This window comes from Venturia canescens, chromosome 2, assembly GCF_019457755.1.
Source record: "Venturia canescens isolate UGA chromosome 2, ASM1945775v1, whole genome shotgun sequence".
In the NCBI taxonomy this organism is placed as follows: domain Eukaryota; kingdom Metazoa; phylum Arthropoda; class Insecta; order Hymenoptera; family Ichneumonidae; genus Venturia; species Venturia canescens.
The window spans coordinates 24,801,387-24,819,518 of record NC_057422.1 but is presented as its reverse complement, the minus strand read 5'-3'; the positions used below and the strand labels follow the sequence as shown (position 1 = coordinate 24,819,518).

Below are 18,132 nucleotides of genomic sequence, written 5' to 3'. Positions count from 1 at the left end.
AGAGACGCAACGAGAGTAGATTTACTCACAATATCATTATGAAGGACAACGAACGAGAGATGCATGTAATTCTCGCCTTTCTTGACAATCGTTTGGTCGCATTCGTTTGCTCTTTGTCGGATCCAGCGGCGACTTTTGGTCTTTTAACTCTTCGAGAGAGACACGGTTCTGATTCACTTTTTTTTTCTATACTATTCATGGAGTAGTGCGAATTATTCTAATAACGTTTAACCGCTCAGTGATGAACATTTATTATCCTTCATTATGCCACGATTACTTTTGTTATTGAGAGTCGCGGTAGCTAACGACTCTGAGAAAGTACCTACATTTAATTAAATTTAAGCGAGTTCGCTCCCAGAGACTTTTTGTATTTATAGGAGTCATCGCGTTTCCAACTATTTACAGAATAACCAAAGGGTTGCTTTGTACAAATTTCTTTTCTTCTTCTCGATTTTATCTGCTCGCTTATTGTACCATTAACTTAAAATTAACGAATTTCAATTGGTTTTAGCGGTAACCGTTATTGTATCCTATATCGCATGATCGGACACGCGCTTATTCCATCATGTATTTAAGTACGTATTATATTCATCGTACTGAGTGTGTCCACTGATCCTTTTTCTCTTCTCTGCTCTATTGATTTCCTCTCCTCTGCTTCCATTCTCCCTCGTACGGCAAGATGATCTCTTTTTTGCACGATAAAATCCGGCATATAGTCACAAAAGCAGTCTATGCTCGAAGTCACTGCATGCATACGTAGCTTCGATCGCCAACCATCGATTTTGTAATATATTTTGCCATCCATTCAGCAATACATCACTGTGAGCCGCACTGCACGACGCTTACCAATTTAGATACCCACCGATCATCATACAATAATATCTTTCGAATAATCTCTTCGCTTGATGTTGAGCTTGAATTATACTTGTATGCGGTAGATCTTGAGTCGAGTTATACGCTTATTTGATCATTTGATTATACCTCAATTCAATTGATTTCCCTATGCATGATTGCGAAATTATTTGCATCTTTGTATAACGCTGTTTGCTCATTTTGTAATATCCAAATGAGTAACACCGCGAGAGCGAAATTTGATCGGTATAGACCGGAATACCAGGGCGGGAAATGAAAAATCGAAATCCTGTACTGAACTTGAAGAAATTCCAGCGGGGAATCCAGCATAATTTTTAAAGTATTTTTTTACAGAGGGAATTTGTGGCTCCAATATTAAGATTGTCCGCCGCAGTTATTTCGAAAGTTTTTTCATCGAATCGATGAGGATGAAAATAAAACAAACGTATACAATGTAATTGGTTTGACAAAATGGCTCCAACGCTTTAAATCAAATCGAAATTGAGTCATCTATATAGGTTGTTCACCGAGAGCCAAGATTACTGCTTTTTCGTGCTGACCTCACCCATCACGATTCGATCACGACCCAGATAAATGAGAGATGTGTCTATAAGGATAAACAGAAGAATAATTACGATAAACAGCATGCTCGACTTCAATACGCTATTCAGCTAGACAAAATTAGGTAGAATACACGTTAGTCGTATTTTGTGTATCACGCGCATATGCGCAACAGCACTTCTGTGCCGTTGCTGTACCGTTTGAGCAGCCATTTTCATCTGTGCAAGATTTGTGATTCATGATTTTCGCATAATTTCTAACGAAAGCGAGGAAAAACAAATTGGCCCGGTGATTCACTAAAATCGATGGAGCGATAAAAAGTCGGAATGAAGCACGGGATGTTTACCGTCCGACTCGAAAGAGGACAACTCTCCCGCGTACTTATTGAGGCGAACCATGGATCCAAGAACCGCGAAGCCCCCGCGGAGAATACCGAAGAAGTGGTGGAGCAGCAGTTGTCGAATATTACAACCGCGAAGGAGAATGGTAACGGTCTAGTCGCTTGCTGGTCGTGAGACCGCGAACCAGGACCATCGTCGTCACTGGTTTCATACAGGGTTATTTCATTCTCGGATTTCAAGCAGTTCCATCAAAACTCATCGATCGAAATTGTTTTTTCCACATCTGGCGTTCCTTTATTATTGAAAGGTCAGTTACACGCTTCTTTTTTTCAATTTTATTTTTTTAAAACATTATAAAATAAAAATCATCTCAACCTAAATTAGCTACCGTTAACGTTAGTTACGCGCGCTCATTTACTCGCGTTTTTTTTCACGTACCAACGCGAAACGCGAAAGTAATCGTGGGAAATATTGCCGAGGTAAAAAAGTTCGTTGACTGTATTCGTTATGAATTTATGATTTAGAGTTCTCGTAGCGTCGCGTGCTCTTTTCGATGCTTGCACGCGATCGGCGTATATATATAACATCTTCAGAAGTTGCATGCAAATACAGTCGTGATGGTCCCGAGATCATTGTGTCAACGGCAACTCGGTAGTTGTGCGGGGAGGTTAGTGCCTATGTGATTAGAAGATTAGAATATCAAGAGTAACTTTGTTCTTTTTCGATGAGAAATAAAAAAAATAACATAATGAACGGAAAAGTGAAAGGGCCTCATAAGCGAATTCGTCGCGGATTGATGAATTATTTGTATACTCCAATAGTGACTATGGTAATCGGCCAACGCAATCGCGATGTAACAAGATTTCATGTTTTATTTTTCACGTACCGATTTTCCTCTTATCGATTCTCAGAGGTATTTCTTTTCAGGTGCGTAGTGTATGCTACAAGTGTAGCTGCAATCTATTTACACGCTGGAAAATTCACCTCCATAAATTCTCACGAATTCAGCGTGTCAATCCCTTTTTACAATGTAATTCGCCTAAGAATGCAGCGAAAAAATTGTTTTCGCAATTACGATTATGGGTGTGTTTCGCCAATAAAATTGAGAGTAAAGTCGCATCGGTGAGAAAAAAAACGACAGTAAACGCGCGACTAAGAGCTAAGAGATGCAAAGGTGCCGGAGACGCGAACTCTCTGTCTTTAGATTCGCCTATACACGTAATTCCCTTTGCGTGACGGTTACGCCGTGACGATCTCGCGAATAATTATCCGGGACATCGTGTTTGGAGGAAGAAAAAAAATGGGTGTAAAGAGAAAATAAAGAAGGAGTGCAGGGAGGGACCTTCGCTATAATTATCGTCGTAGTAAAAACTGGTAAATTAAAATATAACTGTATCCTTGTGAATAAAATCCTCGGATTCTGAAAAAACTCGAATCGCTTGAGTTACGAATGCGTTGGGTAAAAGACTTGTCTCAAATCTATCGTTTTACACGTGACAAATGTATTTTAATAAAATTGACCCACTATCACATAAAAAAAAACATTCGTCATTGAAAATAAAATTCAATTATTTGTGCTGCTCGTATTATTCAAAGTACCATTACATTAGGTCATAGCTGTAAACATAATTCAATAAAAGGAGTGAAAGCTTTTAATTTCAGATGTCATAGAATAAAATACATATTTACGATCGTAAAAATTGAGCTTTTCTTATATGAATTTTTTGTATATAGCTCGAAGGTTTCGTCATAACCGTTTGGGGAGAAACTTCCTAACTAGAAGCATTCCTGATTGAAAATTAAATTTCAATTTAACTTACACCTCCGGATATTCAGTACGATTATTTAAAAGAACTGTAAAAAAACAGGTTTGTCAATCAAATTTGTATATTTATCTGTGAAAAAGTACTTTGGGACTTGTACAGCGTATGTAGATATGTACCTTTATATGTGGGAAGTATGAGTAAATAAGGCCAGAGAGACAAGATCACATGTGTGTATGTGTGTACGTGGTGATGAAATTACACATGCTCATAAGCGAATTCGTGAATTTATATGCGAGACCTATGTACGTCTAACGTAAACCTGCAAGCTATCACAATTGTTCCTTCGCATCACGTACCGCTTCCAAACGAAAAATACTCTATATTATAGCTAATAAGCTCATAATGAGAGTTTGGACGAAATGAAATGAGATATATAGCCGGGCGCCGGCAGAGCATCTGAGCAATCGGCACTGACGAATGTTTTACATGTCGTGGCTCAAAGCACGAGTATATACCCATACGTGATAAGCTCGCGAAATGTAATTTCAACAAGTTCAATATACAGTCACGTGGATACCGGAAATCTCATTAAACTTTTCCGGGTTGATTGCATCTCGAATATTCAACTAATGAGTTCGTAAATTACGATCTACCGTTTAGGCATATACATTTTTCAAGCTATATGGCTTCTCCAACGTAAGCCAAATTGAGGGTGTCCTATCGGCCCGTCTATATACACGCGATTAACTCTCATTTACTAGGCGCCCGCGGGTCGTCGATAATTATATTCTCACGGAATTCCGAGCTCGTATTATAATTCCTTCCGAAAATATCCTTGATCATCATTCTATCAATGAATCAACATTTTTACTATAGACCTCTCAATTTTTTATTATCTAACTTTCGAAGAATTACCAATGCGACGCTCATTCGACGCAATAATTTGCCAAAAGATAAAACTTCATTGATCCATCGGTAGAATTGAAAAAAAAACTTCGATACGTTGAAATGAAATTGTATTTCATCAATCTCTCCTTGTCCTTATCGATCCATATTAATGTCAAAGTTTATTTTTTATTCTACGAACCTGTTACGAAGCATCACCTTTGAACTTGATTGTCGGACACAGCGTGTCAATGATATCTGCCTTTGCTCGTCAACTCCGAACGGTCACTCCGCTCGCTTATCGGAATTGACCGTTTTTGAGGTGAACGCGAAACTCTCTAAGATTAAAGCATATGAAAAAAAAGAAAAAATGAAGAAGACGGTACGAAAAGTCGCCACGAAAAAAGGGAAGATGACGATTTCGTAATCGACGCGAACGAACGTGAACTCGACAAATGCCGGTTCTCGCGGTCAGTGAACGTAACGGTATTTCAAGTTGGCTTTAAAAAGGATCGATCACTCGAGACTATATACTACTCTTTCAAACGGCCAAATGGCACATATTCAGAGTTTTTATAGAGATGCCCATGCACTAGCGAGATGTCATTTGACGGACAGAATACATGCTTTCGGTTTGAACTTGTTAAAAATTTATATTGGAAATTGTAAAAAAGCTTTCATCGTGCCATAATACCGATAAAAGAATTTCCGTATTATAGGAACTTTTTAAGTGATTTGTATTACTTGCATGACGAAATGTATATCAGTATCTTAACGATAAATTGATTTATTATTCTAGTAGCCTCGATACGTAGCATGATATATATTAAAAATATAATATTAATATTTTGAAGACACGCGCGATCAAAACTCATTAAAGTTGAAAAGGAACCATGCTGAAAAAAAATGAGTAAGCCAGCATACGATTTCCGCGAAGATATATTCCTCGATTGTGTGCTGCTGCTGCTGCTGCTGCTGCCATGAGCTCGTGCGTGAAAGTATGACTCAATCCGTGAAATATTCAGAGTGTACGTATTTGGAGCACGTGGATCTTACATCGTTTTATCTTCACGTGCATATACGCGCGTATTCTTGTGTCTACAAGTCTACACGAAACATGGATGTGTTTAAAGAAGCGTTGTGGTTGCATGCGAGTGTATACGGATGACAGAACTCGGAGGAGGCTATAGAGTGAAGGAATACGTGGATTTTCTATTGTGAGAATCGTAGGAAAAGGAAGCAACGTGTGTTATTCACAAAAGTAACAACGTTGCACAATTTGTGGCTTCTGGTATTATATATGATGCGTATCCTCTAAGCCCCTATAGCTCTCTTGCATCCGTGCATGTACGCAAGTGTTATCCAGCATATAACTGATAGAGCACGAAGAATATGGGCTTTTGCTGTATATTTATGTATATACATATATATATGTTGCACCAAATAAGGAAGCAACAAAAGAAACATCGATGTAAATTCGACTTAACTTTTTCAGGACGTAATAAGGGATTTTCCACACGGTGAAATCCGTAAATCCTTTTACATTTGCGTTGCATTTTCATGAACATAAAATGTATCGTTCGATATGAATAAATACTATAAATCGATGAACAAGATAAGTATCAGAGATTTGCGATTGAATACGTTTTGAACTTTGATCGAATTCTTGTTCTAGTATTTGGAATAACAAACATCCCATCATTTTGTGAATGCAATATCGCTCAATATCGAAATAATGAGAGCCTTTTGGAACAGATTAAATGACAACAAATTTCATCGCAGCACAAAAAATTCTTGCATGCTGCTTTTTATTTATCCTTATGGCCGCAGTTTTTCAACTTCTTTTTCAAATTTCCATTATTCTCTCTTATATTACGTTTCTGTTCCGGTTTATTGTTTTTTTAATCCATTATCCATTAATATCGGCTTTGATTCTCTACTGAAGCTACTATGGAAACTATACGCAAGAATTAATATCCCGATGGATGTTACGCGACCCGGTCGGTGCATTTAGCAGATCCGTCAAACTATATGATTGCGATGGATAATTTTCGTATCCGCTGTTTTTGTCAAAGTGGAATAGCTGAGCTGGCTCGAGTTTTCACGCTTATAAAAATGGAAATAACCAAATTTGGAATACACTGCTCTTTACACGTGGAATTATTTAGCTACTGCTCAAAGAATAACTGATTAATTAATAAGTATAGAATTGAGAATTTGCTCATTAAAATATATATAAGTAGCCATCTTTTAGCCAAAGCCACCTTAATTACAAATTCTATCCTCAAATATTAATCTTCTTAAATAAACATTATTCTTTAATAACTTTCATATAAAATGCTGACATAGATCATCCGATGGTTGAGGAATGGAATCTTATTGCGAATTATTCATCAAAACTCTTTCGGCATTGCGTTCGACTTTCTTTTGACAAACAAATTCTCAAAACAGTTCTTTTATTCCGTGTCTCTTAACATAGGACCTGACTATCACGTTATAAAAGAATTCCTCAGATGTAAGAATTCACATCAAAACATCGACAAACTGATATAAGCCTACGAAACAAAATTACTTCGTTTCATCGGCCCTCAAAAAAGGCTGTTCTTGAGCAATGGATCCCGAAAATGACAGATATATAAATATCAGAGGAAGTAATGATCTAGAAATTTTAGAAAATATCATTCTTTTCACGAATAGAAAACGATAGAAAAGTTGTCTATTATCGAAATTTAGGAGCAAAGAATAAAAAATCATGTGATGATTTATTCCTGGGCATACGGGAAAATATTATAGTTCGAATTTTCAACGACTATATGTTAAATAAATACTTGAATGGTTGTTCTTAATGACGATTGACAAGGGTTTCGAGTACACTTGGATAGCTTAACGTGATTTATATATAGAAAAAGAATAGCAGCCAAAGATAAAGCAAACACAAATTTGACTGAAGTAGAAACAACATCCTTTCCCATCATCCCACTGACCACAGCTTTCTCGTAATGTCTTTTTTAGTGATTTAGAATCGAACCAGAGGGGGAGGGGATTTGAGAAAAAAAATAAGGACCACCCTAATAAGTATATATATATACGATTGGACAAAATAGAAAAGTATACCAATTTTATGAACTCCATATACATATATGTATAACGCGCACGCAACGATGATGAGTTATTCTCGAAGTGTATTTTTCCTCGCCGCGTAACGCTTCAGGAAATGAGATAAATAAAAGAAGATGATAATTTTCATCGAGGAGAGAATTTTCAGACGAAAGTAAACGCGATTTCACCCGAGAACACACAGTATATGCTTTCCACCTTGTTGTATTGTACTTGATAAGAGAAAAAGTTTGACGACCGCGAGTTACTTTTATTGCCTAATGCGGTTCTATTGACCCTTCAATATGCATCGTCACATGTCGTCGAGGCACAACGACCTTGGAATACACAGATGCGAGTAGTGGACATTGATTTTCTCCAATTTCTGTACAGATGAGTTGTAATTGTCCGCTGACTGCTTCAACGGGGCCGACTTTGGCCTCGACTTGCGGTGGACCTTCCTTCATGCTCTTCATGGGTCTTCTCGAAGTCTTTCTCAGAAGTCAGTGCGACCTCGAAGATCCTTGCAATCGCCCGCATCCCCGTGATCGCGTCGATACGAGGTGAGTAATGAAAAAAAAAAAGAAAAAAAAAATTATGAAAAGGAAAGGTCCGCATCTTAATTGAAAACTTTGTGGTTATGGAGTTACATAATTACTAAAATAGCTTTGCACGCGTTGCGAGAAACTTCGAGCATTTTGAATTTCACTAGTCACGTATACTACTTATCCTAGTGTCTCTCAATTGTCATGAATTTCTCACGTTTATTCCGTTTCCAACGACCGGATTAATCCTTTCCTTTTATTCGTACGCAGCGCGTCGTTCATTATCTCGCTTTGACTCTTTCCAATTCGCCATAAGATACGACTTTAGTGAAATTTATCATACTATATACGCGATCGCTGGATTTTTATACCCGCGCGCGGCGTTCCCATGTGCTTCACCGTCGTCGTAGCTGACTCGTGTAAGCAAGTCCACTCTCGCGTAGATTTATCTGTATATATATGAAGAGGCACGTCGGTGATTCAGAGATTGCCAATCATCGGGCGCGGCAAACTAAACCTTTCGTGGTATAGCCACAGGGCATCGTGGTTAAGTAGTAGTATAACGTTTATACGTTTTAAGGGGTACCTAGAAAATCATGTTGCTAGGAATGTCATGTTCGCGCCATCGGTGAAAATACTATACACTTTGGAAATATGTTCGCCCGCGCGTCAAATACATTGCTACCTGGATTCGTTGCTCGCTTATCAATAAACTACTCCATTACTTTATTTATTTTTAATTGAAAAAAAAATCACTATAAATTTCAAACTATATAGTTACTGCATGACTGACCAATTGTACGACACACACATCAAAGTTTACTATCTACAATTTTCCAATTTCTTCGTGCTTTTGTCCTATTTTTTTCATTTTTTCATTATCCTTGTGTTATTGCGTTATACCGTACCGCTGGTGTCGATTGTGTTATGCCGAAGAAAAGAATCGTAATCTCTTTGCACGCCCTCTTCTCCTGAGTATACCTGCTGCGGTTCTTGCCGATTTCGCCGTTCTTTTTGTCTCTGTATACGTCAAACGGAACGGTACCGCTTTCGGTACGCTCCCGGATTCTCACGCCTCGCTTCTCACTTCATTCGACATTATGCCGTAAATGTATATATCATTCGAGTTCTATGCTCACTAGCGCACGGACGTAGATGAACTATCCTCTAATCTAATAAACCGATCCACCTCCATGTTGAAATTAAATCGGGACAAGAGGAAAAACTTGATTTTATAATGCAAACGTTCGTTTCGTTTAATCTGAATATGTTATATCATGAATATAAAGTTTAACCGTGCTCTCGGATTCTCTTTCTCGATTTGGTGGTATTTTGAGATGGAATTCTTAAGACGAAAAAATTTTCTGGAATATCGAAATGTCAATCTTAGAAATTAGATGGCATCGATGTTCTTATTAAAAACTAGATTGATCTTTTGTTTACAATAACCGCTTAGTATGATATTTCATCGAATCCATATATAATTTATGATTTTTCCTCTTTTATTCGGTTAATCCACTTGGGACCTTGATATTATTATGCAAATACATACAAATGCTTTCAACATGAGCGTTAATCTCTCGATACAACTATTTTTTCAATATTTCATAAAAAGTTGCTTTCAATATTTTTTCAATATCTCATTATAAGAAAAGGAGTGAAAATGCAAACGATTTATTCATGCTACTCATGGGTCTCATGGGAATTACCACACTTCGGACCTGCCTTTGCAACGACCTTGGTTTCTCTTTTGATACAAGTCCAAGGTATTTTTTCGAAAGCCACAACAAAAAAAAACCGGAAATTACGCGGCACGTATTTTTTTGCTCCCTAATTATTATTCTTGGTTTCTCGAAATCTCCGAAATTGTTACGAATTTTTTTTCCCGAATGGGCACTAAACCGCACAACGATAAATCTTTGAGAAGCCGGCCCAGGGGACGCGTTTAATAAAATGTTCTTTTTTGGTTACGATCGCATTAGGCCAGTGGTAATTTTTTAATTCTCTTCCCGAGATCCAGAATAGGGTCCGCGAAGATGTTCGTTCACGTCTGCATAACGTAATATTTTCTTCTGAATCTACGATATCGTAGAGCGAAGTATATGAGTAATTCGATGTCAAATCGGCCAATAGTTGGAACCGACCCCTTCCGAATTGTTAGAAATTTCCTTTTATTACAAAACAAAGCCCTGCCGAAGGGAAAAAATTGCAAAAAATTCTCCAAAGATTATGCAAAATTTCGAACTTTACAACCATCGGTCGATTTGACATATAGAACTATCCATAACATTTGAAATTTTTTTAAAAGTTTTTCCGCTTTAGCAGAATTTTGTTTTATAATAAAAGGAAACTTCTGACAAACAATCATCCAATTCGGAAAGGGTAGACCTCAACCATTGGTTGATTTGACATGGAATTACTCGTATATAGATATATGTACGACATCCCTTCCGATCGAGGCTCGGTTCAATACTTGCGCAAGGAGTACTCGTTGTGCGGAGGACGAGAGGAAAGAATCGAGATTTCTCAGTTCAGCCCCGAGCGATTTGTGCAAGCGCGGAATCAAGATCTGGGTCCATTTGTTATGCTCTTTTGTTGGCAGCATATTTTTCGATCATGGGAACAAAATGTATGAGAACTAAAAACTTCATTCGGCCATATAAATATAATATCCAAAAGATCACGTATAATGATCGACATATTTCGAATCCCTACATCCTTTACCCGAAGCCAAATGTGTATGGGTCATTCCATACCAAACCGACCAATCCGTGACCCCGACCATTTTTGATTTTGCTGAAAATTTTCTATTATTTTGTAACTACTGAAAGAAGTCGTTCCTAATTTTTTTAGATTTTTTCCCCGACTCATCTGATCACAATAAATTTTTCAAAATTTCGTACAATTTTTTTTGTGAACGCCCATAACTTTTTCAATAACAGAGATATCGAAATAGAATAGCAGGTCATTTTTTTTGTCTTGAGTTGTAGTTTTATGAGAAAAATACGAAAAAAATAACAAAATTAATTTTTATATTTTTTTTTCAGTTATTAACCAAAAATATTTTATTTTCAAACTTGGACCGTTTTGATTTTTTTCAAAAAATTCACCACGTTTGAATAGACCTTTTTACACATGCAGAAACATTTTTAGCTTGTGATATTCATAACTTGTTACTTTTTTTTTCTATTTTCTACCACGTGTCAAGCGAAAAAGCGCGTTTCCTCCTTGAATAGACACCGCAAGTAGAGTGATTTGATTCAAAATTATTCCTATTGTATATATTAATCGGTTTGAACACATTTAAATCGCTACGTATACTACCGGGGCAAAGTTTCCGGATACAAATCCAGAAAAGTTAAATGAAATTTTAATAGGAAAAAAAGTAATCTTTTTTTATTTTTAATTTATTAGAATTTCATCAAATTACTGTCTAAAATCTTTTTAACCTTAAATATTTACTCTCGGCGTTGATCCGGGTTTTTTGTGAACTACGGAGACGTGCTAGAATATCTAAAGTAAAAGAAGATTCATTTTTATATTTGAATTTTTCATTGATAAATATCTTGAAAACCTTATTGATAAAATCTTGGAAAAAAATCTGATAAAATTTTAATGAATTGGAAAAGGATAAAAAAAAATTTCTTTTTCTGTCAAAATTTCATAAAAATAACCCCATCGTTTTCGAGTTACGGCATTCGATGTACTTGAGGTTCTACTTAAAAAATAATGAAGGAAGAAATTTCTGAAAAAAAATATTTAAAAAATTCCAATGCCTAAAACAATTACAAACGCAACTTTTTTATTTTTGTAATATCTTGTGAAACCTATAATAGTTCTGATGGTACGCGACAGTTTTGAAAATTTGTCTTCTTTTTGTAAAAACGTGATAATTCTGCAAAAAATGATTGCAATAAATTTTTCAATTACAAAATTAAAGCTAAGAACCTTTAAGAACTCGTTCGCAGAATTGAGGACAAAAAACTGTATCTAGAAAAAAAATAAAAAGGGTAAAAAAACGGACGTTTTTGAAATGACGTAATAACCACAAAAAAGATCGTAGACGTAGAGACAATAAAAAAATAAAAAAAATAAAAATGAAGCAGAATGTCTCTTCTCTATTACTTGCGTTGTCCATTCAAGAAGGAAAAACGCTTTTTTTGCTTGACACGAGATAAAAAATAGAAAAAAAGTAACAAGTTATGAATATCACAAGCTAAAAATGTTTCTGCATGTGTAAAAAGGTCTATTCAAACGTGGTGAATTTTTTGAAAAAAATCAAAACGGTCCAAGTTTGAAAAAAAAATATTTTTGGTTAAAAACTGAAAAAAAAATATAAAAATTAATTTTGTTATTTTTTTTGTATTTTTTTCATAAAACTACAACTCAAGACAAAAAAAATGACCTGCTATTCTATTTCGATATCTCTGTTATTGAAGAAGTTATGGGCGTTCACAAAAAAATTGTACGAAATTTTGAAAAATTTATTGTGATCAGATGAGTCGGGGAAAAAATCTAAAAAAATTAAGAACGACTTCTTTCAGTAGTTACAAAATAATAGAAAATTTTCAGCAAAATCAAAAATGGTCGGGGTCACGGATTGGTCGGTTTGGTTGTTATTTTGTGAGGTTCATTGAATTCCGCATTGAACAGCTTACCTTATTTGGTCTCGTAGCTACGACTTCATAGTAATTGGTGGAGGAAGCGGAGGTGCTACCGTTGCTGCGAGATTAACGGAAGAAGACAACTTTTCAGTCTTACTCATCGAAGCCGGTAATGACGAACCAACTGGCACCCAAATCCCCTCGTTTTTTTTCAATTTTCTGGGTAGCGATATTGACTGGAAGTATAATACAGAGAGCGAATCGGACGCTTGTCTCAACAAGGATGACCGGCGTTGTTATTGGCCGCGAGGGAAAGTAAGTACGGAAAGAAGATGAAAAAAAAAACATCGAGAAGCTTACATTCTTTCTGTCTTTATACTCGTTTCTCTCAACATTATCAAACGTAAAATACATGATTAGACGATTACGATTACCACATGCCAGCCAATTCCACATCCAGCATGTTCCGTACGTTGAAACGTCATATCAGAGGACACAAAGATTATAATTTATAATTATTATAATTGATTTGTAATTATCGTATAAAGCAAGGCTACGTACGGTATAGGGTAAACTAGAGAAATAGGTACGAAAGAAAATGTTTGATTCGAATACAGGTTCTCGGTGGGACAAGTGTAATGAATGGTATGACCTACATGAGAGGATCCCGAAAGGATTACGATGATTGGGTCAGGCTTGGTAATCCTGGCTGGTCCTATCAAGACGTTTTGCCATTTTTCATCAAGAGCGAGGACAATCAGCAAGTTAACGACATGGATTACGGTTATCATGGTGTCGGTGGTCCGCTGACCGTTACGCAATTCCCATATCATCCACCTCTCAGTCATGCAATCATCGAAGCTGGCAAAGAATTAGGTTTGTCCCGATATGTGATTGATCAACAAAACAGTGAATTAACGCTTGCTGCTTATGGTTAATATTATAGTCAATGAAATGTCAGTTCGGTTGAATAATAAAAGAGCCATCCATCCGTATACGGCCGCATTCGAAATTTTTAGTTATATATTTAAGCCTCTTTCACGCACCGCAACAATCGCTCCTATTATGTAAACGAGCTTAATAAACTATTAATTGTATTATCGAAACAGGATACGCCAACGTTGATCTCAATGGAAAAACTCACACCGGTTTCGCAATTGCTCAGACCACTTCGAGAAACGGTTCGAGATTATCGACCGCACGTGCCTTCCTGAGACCAGCGAAAAATCGTCGTAATCTTCACATTATGTTGAATTCAACCGTAACGAGAATTATTTTCGATGAAAATAAACAAGCTGTAGGCGTCGAATTCTCTCACGATGATAAAATTCACCGGGTCGCTGTGTCGAAGGAAGTCATCGTGAGTGGAGGTAATCGAGCCTTTTAGTATGGTGTATTAGTAATGACTTTTACACACTTTTTTTCTCGTCCAAAGTTACATGCACCCGTCATATTCGTCATATTTTTAGGAGCTGTGAACTCGCCTCAAATTCTTCTGAACAGTGGAATTGGACCTCGAACTGAACTGGCTGCAGTCGGAGTCCCGCTTGTTCATGATTTGCCTGGAGTTGGAAAAAATCTACATAACCACGTCGCTTATGCTCTTGCGTTCACGATAAACGATACTGATACTACTCCTCTCAATTGGGCTACCGCTATGGAATATTTACTCTTTCGAGATGGACTTATGTCCGGCACAGGTATGTATGTGAGAAATGTTGGAGCCTAAGAGAGGAGAAAAGGAAAACAGTTTACAATATTGAATTATTTTTCATTGCAAGGGAATGCGAACTTTCATGATTCTTTTTTTTTCAATTTTATCACACAATAGTAAGACACACAATATATTTAAGGATAGCTTTATTTCGGGCCAAACTTTAAACGAAAAAAAAAAATTATTTTCAGCTAAAAGTGAATATGAAATTAACTTTTGAAAAAAGTAAAATGTATCCATGTAATTTGAACAGAATTGAATAATTCAATAATCGATTGAACTTATAATTTTTCTTCTTTCGTAGTAGCTCTTATTACAATCATGACGAAGACGACCGATCAAACGTCGGGATCAATATATGCATGTTTATTAACGAAGTGCTGGTTGCGAAAACGGTCTCACTGTTACAAACGCTCCGATATTAAACGTTCCGCAGACTCTGGTGTACGCGAGTAAGAATAGCGTATCCCCGTAGAACAGTGAAAGCATATTGCGCAATGATCTCATTCTTGACTGATGTTCGTGATGCAACGGTTTTTCTGATAGGCGAGCGTCGCGTTGTCACGCTTCATCCCCTGCCGGCGTGTTGATGTCTTTCACGATTTCAATAAACTTTTATTGAATCTATATATCGATATCTATATCATCGCACTATACTCTCGCATAATTACGCAAAGATATACTTTTTCCGTTCGATTGGGAAAGTATTCAATTGCCAAAGAATACTAATTTCATCCAGTTCAATCGAACAAAAAAGATAATCAAGAGGAATAAATCCTTATGAAGATTTTAGCCGATCGAATTAATGATTCGTATTGTTCGAACTTGAATTAATCGTTCGTACTCAATTATTTATCCTGACTGTGCTATACTTATTTGCAAACGAATGTCCTCGTATATTTGTTCTTTTTATTTTTTCCCATTCATTTATTTTCTCATTCGCGTGTTTCGCTCGCCATATTCCATATTTCATTATTTTCTTTGGTAAATCATTAGTGTCTCGTTACGAATACCAAATAAGTCAATTAATTCGCAATCATTCGTTTATAATTCGTCCCTCGTATGACCGGAGCGGATCTGTATTTCTTTCGTATCAAGGATCCTCTTTAGTGAAATTAATTTTATCAGGCGATTGGAGAAATAAAAGGCCGGCTTTTATTGGCTCCACAAAATTGATCAAATGAGACACGGATACCTTTCGCAAATGCGAATAACTCGCACGAGCACATATATATATACTCTCAAAGAGTTTTAGCAAAATTGTGTACTGCCAGCCTCGTTACATATGACGCGCCTCGGACCATGAAACTTTTTCTATTTGACACTCGTCCATATTAATAAAGCAACGAACATTCAATTAAAAGGAACGAAATTAAGGAGATCTAGATATCGAGATATTTCCATATTTTTTGAGCATGAATTTCAATTCGAGTGAATAAACAAAAGACAATTTCGATTGAGGATTACGTCATTAGGATAATTAGTGTCTAATTATCGCACTGTAATAGAATGGATTATCGAAACATAGAATATAATTATCTGAGTGGTACGAAGGATCGGGGGAATCGCGTGATAATAGTCCAAGGCCAATGACTTTCGTAAATATATATACATGTCCAATTGGAACAGACGTGTAAGCCGATTCTTTTCATTTTTCTTCCGTCCATATGCCACTTTGATTTTTTCTTTAATTCATTATTTTCATTCATAACAGACCGGTGCGCATAATTGCTACGAACTGTTCTGTAATTATGAATATGAACGCGTACCGTTTGAATTTCGAAATATTTTTATTGCCTTCTCGCGTCGTTGCATTTTTTTTCTCTCCTCAACTTTTTGCGCAAATCAAATTCTCGAAATTCCTGGGAGTCCCGTACTTTCATGCCAATACGGATAACTTTGTTTTTTTTTTCGCCTTGCGAAACTTGGATAAATTCATGTGGATTTTTTTTGTTCTTTTTAATTTTTTACTTTCTGCATGGTAATACGGAATAAATATGTAATACAATTAAAAAGATAAGAATTAACGACATCGAGATTCGTACGGGTTTCTCATCATTTCGAAATAACACAAGAATTTGGTAACGAATAAAAATAATTAATTTTCAAGTAATATCGATTGAGTATCCTTTCATCTGAGTTTAATTTTATTTTTAAAGGTATATCCGAAGTGACGGCAATGATAAACACCAAATACGCCGATGCTCGGGAGGACCACCCAGACATTCAGTTAATCTTTGGTGGTTATCTCGCAGATTGTGCAGAAACTGGAATGGTAGGTGAGAAAAAAGGTACGAATCGTTCGATCTACATAATTCCAACGCTGCTGCATCCTAAGAGTCGTGGTTATTTGCGTCTCCGCAATAACGATCCGTTGTCGAAACCAATGATTTATCCGAAATATTTGACGGATCCGGACGACGTTGGGGCTCTCATCGAGGGCATTAAATTTTCCATACGCCTCGCCGAATCTCGAACTCTATCGCGTTATGGCTTTCAACTGGATCGAACTCCCGTCAAAAATTGTCAACACTTGAAATTCGGGTGTGATGCTTACTGGGAATGTGCAATAAAACATGATACCGCACCGGAAAATCATCAAGCTGGTTCTTGCAAAATGGGTTCAGCTAGTGATCCATTAGCTGTCGTTGACAGTCGTCTGAGAGTGCGAGGAGTTCGAGGGGTGCGCGTTGCCGATACGAGCATCATGCCTAAAGTAACCTCCGGTAATACGAACGCACCTGCGATCATGATCGGCGAACGAGCAGCCGATTTCATCAAACGAACGTGGCTCGTCGGAGATTCCAACATGCTAAACAGATATTGAACTCTTCATCGCAGAGATATATTCGAGTTAACATTTTATTTTATTTTTTCTTTTCTTTTTTTATTCAAATTACGTGCAGATGCGGGCGGGCCCCGTGCGATAAATAATCTCTCGCTAGGGTCTGTTACGTCAACTATATACAATAAAGATTCAACATTGCTCTAGTTTTTTTTTTTTTTTTTTTTTACTAGCAGAAACTCAGCAAATACTAAAATCGCAAAATGAAAACGTCTGAATTGCAAATGAATTTAGATGTTGCAAAATGGAATGTGTTTTATCGTATTATATACAAAAACAAAAATGTCGATGCATCGCCTGAAAATATATGCAAGACAATCTGCTCTGATATGCAAACTCTTATATATGTCTTGAGCGGAATGATTCTTAAGCTATGATAATTCTCTTTTTTTTTTGCTTATCACTACGATACAGTGGAATGAATTGTTAATTATTCACTCCATTTTATTTTACCGCTGTATTGTAACTGTATTAACAAACGATTACGACGGTTGTATGGAACAAATTTGACATTTCTATTGTAGAACACCATGTCGCGCTATTCGCTGTAATATAAACCATGCACTGTTCGTTATACCTCTCGTGGAGCTCCAACAGATTGTGCACAGTATTATTCGTACGTACGTGTCGATTAAACTGTGTTAATCTTGGGAGCTTTCATGACTATGTACAAAAGAACCCAGACTCGCTGTAATCAAATGATAATAACAATTTATCGACATCGGAACTTTCAAGCCAATATCGCAACTTTTCACTTCACTTTCCTACCCTCTTTTTCATTAATATCCCCTTCTAAAAAGTTGGTGAGTAACGTCCGAAGTTGGTCACCAACGAGGGGCATTGTTGTCGCTCTATTCGTACTGTGATTGGTCGCTGGGGCTTTCGAATTCGAAGTCTTGCTGTCAGTTTCATGTTTACTATCA

The 18,132-nt window shown here is 36.7% G+C and overlaps 1 protein-coding gene across 1 annotated transcript; it reads left to right on the top strand.

The window, feature by feature from the left end:
* The first annotated feature begins 1,926 nt into the window (after nt 1-1,926).
* Nucleotides 1,927-17,948, top strand: Gld (Glucose dehydrogenase). Its single transcript, XM_043411152.1, has 7 exons — nt 1,927-2,061; nt 7,895-8,064; nt 12,722-12,965; nt 13,268-13,526; nt 13,760-14,020; nt 14,120-14,350; nt 16,524-17,948. Exons 2-7 carry the CDS (start codon nt 7,895-7,897, stop codon nt 17,189-17,191), a joined length of 1,833 nt encoding a protein of 610 aa, XP_043267087.1. The 5' UTR covers nt 1,927-2,061; the 3' UTR covers nt 17,192-17,948.
* Nucleotides 17,949-18,132: the final 184 nt, after the last annotated feature.